This window comes from Chaetodon trifascialis, chromosome 14, assembly GCF_039877785.1.
Source record: "Chaetodon trifascialis isolate fChaTrf1 chromosome 14, fChaTrf1.hap1, whole genome shotgun sequence".
In the NCBI taxonomy this organism is placed as follows: domain Eukaryota; kingdom Metazoa; phylum Chordata; class Actinopteri; order Chaetodontiformes; family Chaetodontidae; genus Chaetodon; species Chaetodon trifascialis.
The window spans coordinates 27,154,686-27,168,412 of record NC_092069.1 but is presented as its reverse complement, the minus strand read 5'-3'; the positions used below and the strand labels follow the sequence as shown (position 1 = coordinate 27,168,412).

The 13,727-nt window shown below is 42.4% G+C and overlaps 1 protein-coding gene across 1 annotated transcript; it reads left to right on the top strand.

Moving 5' to 3' along the window:
- Positions 1–2,425: 2,425 nt before the first annotated feature.
- LOC139341896 (paramyosin-like) lies at positions 2,426–13,620 on the top strand. Its single transcript, XM_070978604.1, has 21 exons — positions 2,426–2,512; positions 2,693–2,894; positions 3,281–3,334; positions 3,417–3,479; positions 4,091–4,153; positions 5,159–5,212; positions 5,295–5,357; positions 5,658–5,720; positions 7,031–7,084; positions 7,167–7,229; positions 7,530–7,592; positions 8,897–8,950; positions 9,033–9,095; positions 9,394–9,456; positions 10,773–10,826; positions 10,909–10,971; positions 11,272–11,334; positions 11,438–11,500; positions 11,577–11,639; positions 12,595–12,723; positions 13,117–13,620. The coding sequence occupies exons 1-21, from the start codon at positions 2,426–2,428 to the stop codon at positions 13,395–13,397; spliced, it is 1,725 nt and encodes a 574-aa protein (XP_070834705.1). The 3' UTR covers positions 13,398–13,620.
- Positions 13,621–13,727: the final 107 nt, after the last annotated feature.

Sequence of the window (13,727 nt, the reverse complement as noted above, 5' to 3'; positions counted from 1 at the left end):
AGTGGTAATTACAGGCTAATGCTAAAGGCTAAAACATATGCAACGCTGGATGATGGACGACAGGAGACGTTTCCGTTTAGCAACGAAGATGCTTCAGTTCAGCTCAGCACTGATGGATTCACATTAGACACAGCCGACAGAGTTCACGCTGCTGTCAGACTTCAGTAAAAACAGTCAGTGAAACAGTAAAACCAACGCTTGTGTCCATGTGGTTTCAGTCCTGGCCGTCAGACTGTGTAACACCGAGAGTCTGATGGAGGAGCTGATGAAGCAGACCTCAGGTCAGATTCATTTCTCTGTTCCTCTCGAAGCTTTCATTTATTGATTGTATATAATCACTATATGAACATGTGATAACTGATCAATAACTGACTGTAATGCAGCTGCATGCAGACCCAGGTGTTGATTAATGTATTAAATATAATAAAACACAGCCTATGAAATCAGAGTTAAAGCGTTTCTGGTCTGCTGGTGGCAGCAGAGGACAGAGAAAATTCAACACTTTAGAGGAAAATGTCCCAAATGTCAAATATCTTCATGCACTGATTTAAATGACAGCAGTTAAAAAACACTGAATAAAGTTTAAAGGTTTAAATGTTTAACATAATTGAACCTTTTATTTCCCAGCATTCCCGTCTTCCAACAGCTCATCTCCATCTGAAGCGTCTGAGCTGGAGAGTCGACTCAGCGTCCGTCTGGAGGAGCTGGACTCAAACGCACAAGGTGCCTGCGATCGACCAGTAATCAATGATCCGTAATCAATAATCAGTAATCAATAATCATTCTCTGAGCCGTTTGTTTTCCCCAGTCAGTCAGTCATCCATCCATTCATTCATTCATTCATTCATTCATTCATTCATTCATTCATTCAGTCATCCATTCAGTCATCCATTCATTCATTCATTCATTCATTCATTCAGTCAGTCAGTCAGTCAGTCAGTCATCCATTCATTCATTCACTCAGTCAGTCAGTCAGTCAGTCAGTCAGTCAGTCAGTCAGTCAGTCAGTCATCCATTCATTCATTCATTCATTCATTCATTCATTCAGCCAGTCAGTCAGTCAGTCAGTCAGTCAGTCATCCATTCATTCATTCATTCAGTCAGTCAGTCAGTCAGTCAGTCAGTCATCCATTCATTCATTCATTCATTCATTCATTCATTCAGCCAGTCAGTCAGTCAGTCAGTCAGTCAGTCAGTCAGTCATCCATTCATTCATTCATTCATTCACTCAGTCAGTCAGTCATCCATTCAGTCAGTCAGTCAGTCAGTCAGTCAGTCAGTCATTCATTCATTCATTCATTCGTTCATTCATTCAGTCAGTCAGTCAGTCAGTCCGTCACTCATTCATTAAGTCAGTCAGCCAGTCATCCATTCATTCATTCATTCAGTCAGTCAGTCAGTCAGTCAGTCATCCATTCATTCATTCATTCAGTCAGTCAGTCAGTCAGTCAGTCAGTCAGTCATCCATTCATTAATTCATTCATTCATTCATTCATTCAGTCAGTCAGTCAGTCAATCAGTCACTCATTCATTAAGTCAGTCAGCCAGTCATTCATTCATTCATTCATTCAGTCAGTCAGTCAGTCAGCCAGTCATTCATTCATTCAGTCATTCATTCATTCATTTAGTCATTTAGTCATTCAGTCACTCACTCACTCACTCACTCACTCACTCACTCACTCGGTTTGTTGTTATGATGCTTTCACTGATTTCAGATCAGATCTTAGAGCTCAGCAGCAGACTGAACCTCAGCCAGCGTCACCTGGAGGAGTTGCAGAGAACTTCTGCAGGTCGGTCACATGACACACGGGTCACATGCTGTGATGATGTCAGTTAAGCGTTTTTAAAATGTGAGAGCGACGTGTTTTTCTGTTTCTAACATTTTCCCATGGAACAGGTCGACTGAGGTCTGTGGAGAGACGAGTGGACGAGCTGAGGACAGAGGACACAGGTGAGACACACCTGGCTGAGAAATGTCCAGAGAAGTCTTTTAAAAATCTTCTTTTTCACATTGAAACCTGTTTGATGTCTTGAGCTCACGCTCAGTTTTAAAGTTTCTTTGAGTTCTCGTTTGTCTCACGTGGTTCCAGCTCTGACAGACAGACTGAGCGCAGGTGAGCGTCGACTGGACGAGCTGCAGGCACAAGCCACAGGTGAACAAATCAAACGCACCTCAGTGAATCCAGGTACAACACGGGGAAGAATTCAGAATTCAGAATTCAGGGTAGCACGGTGGCACAAGTGGTAACACTGTCACCTCACAGCTAGAAGGTCCCCGGTTCGAATCCCGCTGTGGGCGCTGGTGGCGTGTCCTCCACCATGCCTTCAGTGCCTGCTGCTCGAGGAAAAAGGGCCTTTCTGTGTGGAGTTTGCATGTTCTCTGGATGTTATGGAGTTTCCTCCTTAAATAACCCCCACTAAAAACATGCAAGAAGATCACCGCCTGACCAACGGTGACGAAGAAGGATGGGTCCCTGGGCGCGGGCACCGGCATCGGCTGGCAGCTGGCCTGGTCTGCCGCGGAGGAACGACGGACTGAGGACGGGTCAAACGCGGAAAAAATAATTTCACATAAAGCATGGCGTGTGTACAGTCTCCTCCTCCCTGTAGCATGTGTGTGCTGTGATTAATAAAGTAAATCTTAATCTTAATCTTAATCTTAATTTCTCTGTAAAACCATGTTTCCATCCAGAGAGCAGGAGTCCGAGGACGGTCCAAGCTGGACCGTCTGAAACCTGATCTGTACCTGGTCCAGATCAGGTTTCAGGCTGTGAATGTCTTAAAAACAGAAATGGCTCATATACAGTTACAAGATACTCAGACAAGAGGAGAAGGTCCTCAGGAGCCAAAAACACACCACAGGACAGGAAGTGGAACTGTAAGCACGCGCAAAGGTGAGCTTTGAGCCACTTCCTGGATATGGACAGGATGTGATGTCACTTCCTGTGTTTCCTCGGCTGGTTTTAGTTCAGGCTGACAGAACAGGTGACTGAAGGTCCACAGACAGAACATACTAAGAGTTTAGAAAATCTGACACTTTGTTTGTTTAACAGTTTATACAAACGTTGACAAAGGTGGAGGCTGTTGGATTGGACTGCATCAGAGTGTACAGGTGGACCTAATAAAGTGGCCAATGAGGCCATCTTTGTGTTTGAAAGGCAGGAAATGATGTAAAGTGGCAGAAAGGAAACATGTAGTGATTTTTGCGAGTGAAACTTTGGAGGATCCAACATGGCTCCCTGAGGAACTCCTCTGTAAACATGAAGTGTTTTCTGTGCAGATCTGGAGGTCAGACTGAGGTCCACTGAGTCCCAGCTGGAGAATCACACTGCAGGTAACATCATCAGCTCTTCAACGTGACTTTGAATGAATCCTTCACGAAAGCATCCAGTGAAACATGAATCACGTGTTTTCAGCTCTGGAGGTCGGACTGAGCGTCAGCGAGGAACAGCTGGAACACCTGAAGGCAGAAAACACAGGTAACACACTGAAGCGCTCACACTGCTAATTAATATTCATCTTTTATTTCTACATGTGAACTATGAAGTTCATACAAGGTGGAGGAGAGTTTGGAGCAAAGATCTGAACTCAGAGACAAAAGTGAAACATGAGTTTTCAGACTGAAACTGTGGAGGATCCAACATGGTTCCCTGAGGAACTCACACATGTGAAGGTTGTTCACAGAAGCTGCTAACTCAGCTAATTACAACGATGTGATGGTTATTGTAACATGATGTGAATATTTTCTCTGAGACATTTGTTTGATTCTGTGTTTTCAGTTCAGTCTGTTCAACTGAACTCGATGGAGTCCAGACTGACAGACAGCCACAACAACACTGCAGGTAGTTCAGTTTCTACTGACATGTTTCATCAACGCTAACGCTAACGCTAACGCTAACGTGTCTGTATGAATATACGTATGGAAATAAATCAAATGTGATTATTGATCAGCTCTGGAGGTCAGACTGAGGTCCACTGAGTCCCGGCTGGAAGGCCTGAAGGCAGAGAACAAAGGTAACACACTGAAGCTTCAGGCTGTTTGCTCACAAACTGAAGTTCAATGTTTGTTTTACCTGTTTTCTGATTTCAGTTCTGAGCATCAGGCTGAATGAAGCTGACGGTCGTCTGCTGAAACTCACAAACACAAACTCAGGTTTGGACTAAAATCTCAGTGATTTTCGTTTCTGTTTGTGTTAAAAATCTTCTGTGAAGTCCAATCAGGAGATTCTCATGACTTTAACTGAAAAGGTTTCATCTCTCTCACGTCCTGTCTGACTCTTCAGTTATCTGAAGGTATGAAATGACTGATTTTAGCAAAGACATGTTGAATATGACACTTTCAACCTCCTCCAACGCCAGCAGTCATTTTTTATTTAGTTTGAACTTTGAAAAAAGTTGATTTTTACTATTAGCTACCATGCTATGCAGCTAGCTTGTGTATACAGTATATTCGAGGTACTTGTACTTTACTTGACTCCTTTCTTTCATGCTGCTTTCTACTTTCTGCAGCTTCAGTTACTTTACAGATTCAGATTTTTACACAGAACGCATGAAGAGTTTAGAAAATCTGCCATTTTGTTTGTTTGACAGTTTATACAAGCACATCTGAAATGATGAGTCGCTAATCAGTTACCTGATGGACAGGAAATGACTGATCATCTGTTTTTCTAATGGCTTCATTGATCTCTGCTGTGGAATCATGTGATGTTTGATCTTGTCAGATGTTTGATTTGCTGCTTTTCCTCTCAATGATCTCAATGATCTGAATGTGTATGTGATAATGTGGAGCTTTGGACTGTTGGTCGGACCAAACAAACATGGTGAAGGCGTCACTTTGGCCAATTTGTGTCGTCAGTACTTTTACTGTTGTAAAGGATCTGAATGCTTCCAACACTTTGAAGTGAATTGTAGGTTCCACTTTATTTGATGTGAACATTCAAAGCTTTGTGAAGGTGGAGGCTGTTGGATTGGACTGCATCAGAGTGTACAGGTGGACCTAATAAAGTGGCCAATGAGGCCATCTTTGTGTTTGAAAGGCAGGAAATGATGTAAAGTGGCAGAAAGGAAACATGTAGTGATTTTTGCGAGTGAAACTTTGGAGGATCCAACATGGCTCCCTGAGGAACTCCTCTGTAAACATGAAGTGTTTTCTGTGCAGATCTGGAGGTCAGACTGAGGTCCACTGAGTCCCAGCTGGAGAATCACACTGCAGGTAACATCATCAGCTCTTCAACGTGACTTTGAATGAATCCTTCACGAAAGCATCCAGTGAAACATGAATCACGTGTTTTCAGCTCTGGAGGTCGGACTGAGCGTCAGCGAGGAACAGCTGGAACACCTGAAGGCAGAAAACACAGGTAGCACACTGAAGCGCTCACACTGCTAATTAATATTCATCTTTTATTTCTACATGTGAACTATGAAGTTCATACAAGGTGGAGGAGAGTTTGGAGCAAAGATCTGAACTCAGAGACAAAAGTGAAACATGAGTTTTCAGACTGAAACTATGGAGGATCCAACATGGTTCCCTGAGGAACTCACACATGTGAAGGTTGTTCACAGAAGCTGCTAACTCAGCTAATTACAATGATGTGATGGTTATTGTAACATGATGTGAATATTTTCTCTGAGACATTTGTTTGATTCTGTGTTTTCAGTTCAGTCTGTTCAACTGAACTCGATGGAGTCCAGACTGACAGACAGCCACAACAACACTGCAGGTAGTTCAGTTTCTACTGACATGTTTCATCAACGCTAACGCTAACGCTAACGTGTCTGTATGAATATACGTATGGAAATAAATCAAATGTGATTATTGATCAGCTCTGGAGGTCAGACTGAGGTCCACTGAGTCCCGGCTGGAAGGCCTGAAGGCAGAGAACAAAGGTAACACACTGAAGCTTCAGGCTGTTTGCTCACAAACTGAAGTTCAATGTTTGTTTTACCTGTTTTCTGATTTCAGTTCTGAGCATCAGGCTGAATGAAGCTGACGGTCGTCTGCTGAAACTCACAAACACAAACTCAGGTTTGGACTAAAATCTCAGTGATTTTCGTTTCTGTTTGTGTTAAAAATCTTCTGTGAAGTCCAATCAGGAGATTCTCATGACTTTAACTGAAAAGGTTTCATCTCTCTCACGTCCTGTCTGACTCTTCAGTTATCTGAAGGTATGAAATGACTGATTTTAGCAAAGACATGTTGAATATGACACTTTCAACCTCCTCCAACGCCAGCAGTCATTTTTTATTTAGTTTGAACTTTGAAAAAAGTGGATTTTTACTATTAGCTACCATGCTATGCAGCTAGCTTGTGTATACAGTATATTCGAGGTACTTGTACTTTACTTGACTCCTTTCTTTCATGCTGCTTTCTACTTTCTGCAGCTTCAGTTACTTTACAGATTCAGATTTTTACACAGAACGCATGAAGAGTTTAGAAAATCTGCCATTTTGTTTGTTTGACAGTTTATACAAGCACATCTGAAATGATGAGTCGCTAATCAGTTACCTGATGGACAGGAAATGACTGATCATCTGTTTTTCTAATGGCTTCATTGATCTCTGCTGTGGAATCATGTGATGTTTGATCTTGTCAGATGTTTGATTTGCTGCTTTTCCTCTCAATGATCTCAATGATCTGAATGTGTATGTGATAATGTGGAGCTTTGGACTGTTGGTCGGACCAAACAAACATGGTGAAGGCGTCACTTTGGCCAATTTGTGTCGTCAGTACTTTTACTGTTGTAAAGGATCTGAATGCTTCCAACACTTTGAAGTGAATTGTAGGTTCCACTTTATTTGATGTGAACATTCAAAGCTTTGTGAAGGTGGAGGCTGTTGGATTGGACTGCATCAGAGTGTACAGGTGGACCTAATAAAGTGGCCAATGAGGCCATCTTTGTGTTTGAAAGGCAGGAAATGATGTAAAGTGGCAGAAAGGAAACATGTAGTGATTTTTGCGAGTGAAACTTTGGAGGATCCAACATGGCTCCCTGAGGAACTCCTCTGTAAACATGAAGTGTTTTCTGTGCAGATCTGGAGGTCAGACTGAGGTCCACTGAGTCCCAGCTGGAGAATCACACTGCAGGTAACATCATCAGCTCTTCAACGTGACTTTGAATGAATCCTTCACGAAAGCATCCAGTGAAACATGAATCACGTGTTTTCAGCTCTGGAGGTCGGACTGAGCGTCAGCGAGGAACAGCTGGAACACCTGAAGGCAGAAAACACAGGTAGCACACTGAAGCGCTCACACTGCTAATTAATATTCATCTTTTATTTCTACATGTGAACTATGAAGTTCATACAAGGTGGAGGAGAGTTTGGAGCAAAGATCTGAACTCAGAGACAAAAGTGAAACATGAGTTTTCAGACTGAAACTGTGGAGGATCCAACATGGTTCCCTGAGGAACTCACACATGTGAAGGTTGTTCACAGAAGCTGCTAACTCAGCTAATTACAATGATGTGATGGTTATTGTAACATGATGTGAATATTTTCTCTGAGACATTTGTTTGATTCTGTGTTTTCAGTTCAGTCTGTTCAACTGAACTCGATGGAGTCCAGACTGACAGACAGCCACAACAACACTGCAGGTAGTTCAGTTTCTACTGACATGTTTCATCAACGCTAACGCTAACGTGTCTGTATGAATATACGTATGGAAATAAATCAAATGTGATTATTGATCAGCTCTGGAGGTCAGACTGAGGTCCACTGAGTCCCGGCTGGAAGGCCTGAAGGCAGAGAACAAAGGTAACACACTGAAGCTTCAGGCTGTTTGCTCACAAACTGAAGTTCAATGTTTGTTTTACCTGTTTTCTGATTTCAGTTCTGAGCATCAGGCTGAATGAAGCTGACGGTCGTCTGCTGAAACTCACAAACACAAACTCAGGTTTGGACTAAAATCTCAGTGATTTTCGTTTCTGTTTGTGTTAAAAATCTTCTGTGAAGTCCAATCAGGAGATTCTCATGACTTTAACTGAAAAGGTTTCATCTCTCTCACGTCCTGTCTGACTCTTCAGTTATCTGAAGGTATGAAATGACTGATTTTAGCAAAGACATGTTGAATATGACACTTTCAACCTCCTCCAACGCCAGCAGTCATTTTTTATTTAGTTTGAACTTTGAAAAAAGTGGATTTTTACTATTAGCTACCATGCTATGCAGCTAGCTTGTGTATACAGTATATTCGAGGTACTTGTACTTTACTTGACTCCTTTCTTTCATGCTGCTTTCTACTTTCTGCAGCTTCAGTTACTTTACAGATTCAGATTTTTACACAGAACGCATGAAGAGTTTAGAAAATCTGCCATTTTGTTTGTTTGACAGTTTATACAAGCACATCTGAAATGATGAGTCGCTAATCAGTTACCTGATGGACAGGAAATGACTGATCATCTGTTTTTCTAATGGCTTCATTGATCTCTGCTGTGGAATCATGTGATGTTTGATCTTGTCAGATGTTTGATTTGCTGCTTTTCCTCTCAATGATCTCAATGATCTGAATGTGTATGTGATAATGTGGAGCTTTGGACTGTTGGTCGGACCAAACAAACATGGTGAAGGCGTCACTTTGGCCAATTTGTGTCGTCAGTACTTTTACTGTTGTAAAGGATCTGAATGCTTCCAACACTTTGAAGTGAATTGTAGGTTCCACTTTATTTGATGTGAACATTCAAAGCTTTGTGAAGGTGGAGGCTGTTGGATTGGACTGCATCAGAGTGTACAGGTGGACCTAATAAAGTGGCCAATGAGGCCATCTTTGTGTTTGAAAGGCAGGAAATGATGTAAAGTGGCAGAAAGGAAACATGTAGTGATTTTTGCGAGTGAAACTTTGGAGGATCCAACATGGCTCCCTGAGGAACTCCTCTGTAAACATGAAGTGTTTTCTGTGCAGATCTGGAGGTCAGACTGAGGTCCACTGAGTCCCAGCTGGAGAATCACACTGCAGGTAACATCATCAGCTCTTCAACGTGACTTTGAATGAATCCTTCACGAAAGCATCCAGTGAAACATGAATCACGTGTTTTCAGCTCTGGAGGTCGGACTGAGCGTCAGCGAGGAACAGCTGGAACACCTGAAGGCAGAAAACACAGGTAGCACACTGAAGCGCTCACACTGCTAATTAATATTCATCTTTTATTTCTACATGTGAACTATGAAGTTCATACAAGGTGGAGGAGAGTTTGGAGCAAAGATCTGAACTCAGAGACAAAAGTGAAACATGAGTTTTCAGACTGAAACTGTGGAGGATCCAACATGGTTCCCTGAGGAACTCACACGTGAAGGTTGTTCACAGAAGCTGCTAACTCAGCTAATTACAATGATGTGATGGTTATTGTAACATGATGTGAATATTTTCTCTGAGACATTTGTTTGATTCTGTGTTTTCAGTTCAGTCTGTTCAACTGAACTCGATGGAGTCCAGACTGACAGACAGCCACAACAACACTGCAGGTAGTTCAGTTTCTACTGACATGTTTCATCAACGCTAACGCTAACGCTAACGCTAACGTGTCTGTATGAATATACGTATGGAAATAAATCAAATGTGATTATTGATCAGCTCTGGAGGTCAGACTGAGGTCCACTGAGTCCCGGCTGGAAGGCCTGAAGGCAGAGAACAAAGGTAACACACTGAAGCTTCAGGCTGTTTGCTCACAAACTGAAGTTCAATGTTTGTTTTACCTGTTTTCTGATTTCAGTTCTGAGCATCAGGCTGAATGAAGCTGACGGTCGTCTGCTGAAACTCACAAACACAAACTCAGGTTTGGACTAAAATCTCAGTGATTTTCGTTTCTGTTTGTGTTAAAAATCTTCTGTGAAGTCCAATCAGGAGATTCTCATGACTTTAACTGAAAAGGTTTCATCTCTCTCACGTCCTGTCTGACTCTTCAGTTATCTGAAGGTATGAAATGACTGATTTTAGCAAAGACATGTTGAATATGACACTTTCAACCTCCTCCAACGCCAGCAGTCATTTTTTATTTAGTTTGAACTTTGAAAAAAGTGGATTTTTACTATTAGCTACCATGCTATGCAGCTAGCTTGTGTATACAGTATATTCGAGGTACTTGTACTTTACTTGACTCCTTTCTTTCATGCTGCTTTCTACTTTCTGCAGCTTCAGTTACTTTACAGATTCAGATTTTTACACAGAACGCATGAAGAGTTTAGAAAATCTGCCATTTTGTTTGTTTGACAGTTTATACAAGCACATCTGAAATGATGAGTCGCTAATCAGTTACCTGATGGACAGGAAATGACTGATCATCTGTTTTTCTAATGGCTTCATTGATCTCTGCTGTGGAATCATGTGATGTTTGATCTTGTCAGATGTTTGATTTGCTGCTTTTCCTCTCAATGATCTCAATGATCTGAATGTGTATGTGATAATGTGGAGCTTTGGACTGTTGGTCGGACCAAACAAACATGGTGAAGGCGTCACTTTGGCCAATTTGTGTCGTCAGTACTTTTACTGTTGTAAAGGATCTGAATGCTTCCAACACTTTGAAGTGAATTGTAGGTTCCACTTTATTTGATGTGAACATTCAAAGCTTTGTGAAGGTGGAGGCTGTTGGATTGGACTGCATCAGAGTGTACAGGTGGACCTAATAAAGTGGCCAATGAGGCCATCTTTGTGTTTGAAAGGCAGGAAATGATGTAAAGTGGCAGAAAGGAAACATGTAGTGATTTTTGCGAGTGAAACTTTGGAGGATCCAACATGGCTCCCTGAGGAACTCCTCTGTAAACATGAAGTGTTTTCTGTGCAGATCTGGAGGTCAGACTGAGGTCCACTGAGTCCCAGCTGGAGAATCACACTGCAGGTAACATCATCAGCTCTTCAACGTGACTTTGAATGAATCCTTCACGAAAGCATCCAGTGAAACATGAATCACGTGTTTTCAGCTCTGGAGGTCGGACTGAGCGTCAGCGAGGAACAGCTGGAACACCTGAAGGCAGAAAACACAGGTAACACACTGAAGCGCTCACACTGCTAATTAATATTCATCTTTTATTTCTACATGTGAACTATGAAGTTCATACAAGGTGGAGGAGAGTTTGGAGCAAAGATCTGAACTCAGAGACAAAAGTGAAACATGAGTTTTCAGACTGAAACTGTGGAGGATCCAACATGGTTCCCTGAGGAACTCACACATGTGAAGGTTGTTCACAGAAGCTGCTAACTCAGCTAATTACAATGATGTGATGGTTATTGTAACATGATGTGAATATTTTCTCTGAGACATTTGTTTGATTCTGTGTTTTCAGTTCAGTCTGTTCAACTGAACTCGATGGAGTCCAGACTGACAGACAGCCACAACAACACTGCAGGTAGTTCAGTTTCTACTGACATGTTTCATCAACGCTAACGCTAACGCTAACGTGTCTGTATGAATATACGTATGGAAATAAATCAAATGTGATTATTGATCAGCTCTGGAGGTCAGACTGAGGTCCACTGAGTCCCGGCTGGAAGGCCTGAAGGCAGAGAACAAAGGTAACACACTGAAGCTTCAGGCTGTTTGCTCACAAACTGAAGTTCAATGTTTGTTTTACCTGTTTTCTGATTTCAGTTCTGAGCATCAGGCTGAATGAAGCTGACGGTCGTCTGCTGAAACTCACAAACACAAACTCAGGTTTGGACTAAAATCTCAGTGATTTTCGTTTCTGTTTGTGTTAAAAATCTTCTGTGAAGTCCAATCAGGAGATTCTCATGACTTTAACTGAAAAGGTTTCATCTCTCTCACGTCCTGTCTGACTCTTCAGTTATCTGAAGGTATGAAATGACTGATTTTAGCAAAGACATGTTGAATATGACACTTTCAACCTCCTCCAACGCCAGCAGTCATTTTTTATTTAGTTTGAACTTTGAAAAAAGTTGATTTTTACTATTAGCTACCATGCTATGCAGCTAGTTTGTGTATACAGTATATTCGAGGTACTTGTACTTTACTTTACTCCTTGGTCTCCTTGGTCCCGGGTTCGATTCCCACTGTGGGCACCGGGGGCGTGTCCTCCACCATTCCCTCCGTGCCTGCTGCTTGAGGAAGGGGCCCTTCTGTGTGGCCTCTCATGTTCACCTGGGGTGTCGGCTGGCAGCCCACCGCTCCTCTGCCGCAGAGGAAGGTCGTGACGGGATGGATTAAACGCAGAGAAATGAATTTCACAAAATGCATGGCGTGTGCAGTTTCCCCCTCTGTGACTCTGTGTGTGACTAATAAAGGGATGTCTTTCTAATTCGCCTCCATGCTGTACAGATAGCCTCTGCATGCGGCTCATGCTAACGTTTGTTAGCAGCTGATGTCATTATTAGTGATTTCTGGGACACTTCAGAGATCACAGCTGTCGATGCAGGTTTTCAGCTCCAGTTAAACAGTTTATGTATTGATATCATCAGCAGGCAAACAGAGAAAATTGAAGGAAGTCGTATTCAAAGGTTTTATTTTTTAAACAGGATCAGGTTTTGAAGCGAAATATTTACAGTTCAGGATAGAAAAACCTATTTTTACAACAAATGACGACGTTGTTATGAATCCTGTTTTTCTCTCTTAAAAAGTTGAATTCTTGAGAAAGTAAAACTTTTCCTTCCAGACGAGCTGAAGGTGGCGTTCTCTGCTGGACTGACTGATTCAGGATCAGTTGGACCATTTGATGAGGAAACGACTCTGATCTTCTCCAAAACCATCACCAACATCGGCCGAGGCTACAACCAGACAGCAGGTAGACACATCACATGCTTTCGCTGCAAACATCAGTTAAAAAAACATCATCATCACGTTTTTCAGCCAGAAACTCGTTTGTTCCATGAAGAAAAGCAGAAATACAGAAAATGAAGACATCTGAAGCTTGTTTGCTTCTTGTGTTTGAAGTGTTTTCGTGGTCTTGATGAAGGTCAGTTTGGGTAACGAGACCTTTAAGTGCTTCTTCTTCTTCCGTCCTTGTCGGCACATCGTGAATTTGTGGAAAAGTTTTTTCTTTTCTTCGTTTGTCTTTTGTCTGTTTGAACCTCCTCATCGCCGTCCTGTTGATCTCATCGTGTTTAAGACCTTTTTAAAGCTCCTCCTGTTTTCAGGTAACTGTGTGCTGACCCTCACCTGCTCTGTTTGTCTTCAGGTGTCTTCACGGCTCCTGTCAGAGGACTTTACTTCTTCAGCTTCACGGCTGCAGATTACCTGAAAGGCTACATGGGTCTCTACCTGTACAGGAACAACCAGCCAATCATCTTCAACCTCGACCTAAACGACCACGGCGGCTACGCCTCCACGTCCAACGGGGTGGCTCTTCAGCTGGAGGAGGGCGACAGAGTTCGCCTCAGTCTGCCGGCCAGCTACCGGCTCTACGACGACTCACGAAACTTCAGCGTTTTCTCCGGTTTCCTGCTGTTCCCCCTCTGACAGGAAGTCCCGGGATCAGGGTACGAGTGAGACATCCTCTCAGCAACAAACTATCCTTCAGACTGGAACTGAAAGAGTGGACTCTTGTTTTGGAAGGATGAGCGACTTCCTGTGGTTACGAGCAGGATGAATGTCATGTCTACGCCTCTAAAGTGAATGAACATTAATAACCGTTGATACTCATGAATAACTTCTGCTGGACGTGTGAAACAGGAAACAGCTCGAGGAGAACGTGTCGGTCAGAAAGTTCACATCTTTTCATACCGCAACAAACGGAGCTTAAAATGTTTCAGAAGATTGTGTTTTCTGTTCTACAGATGCAATAAAACA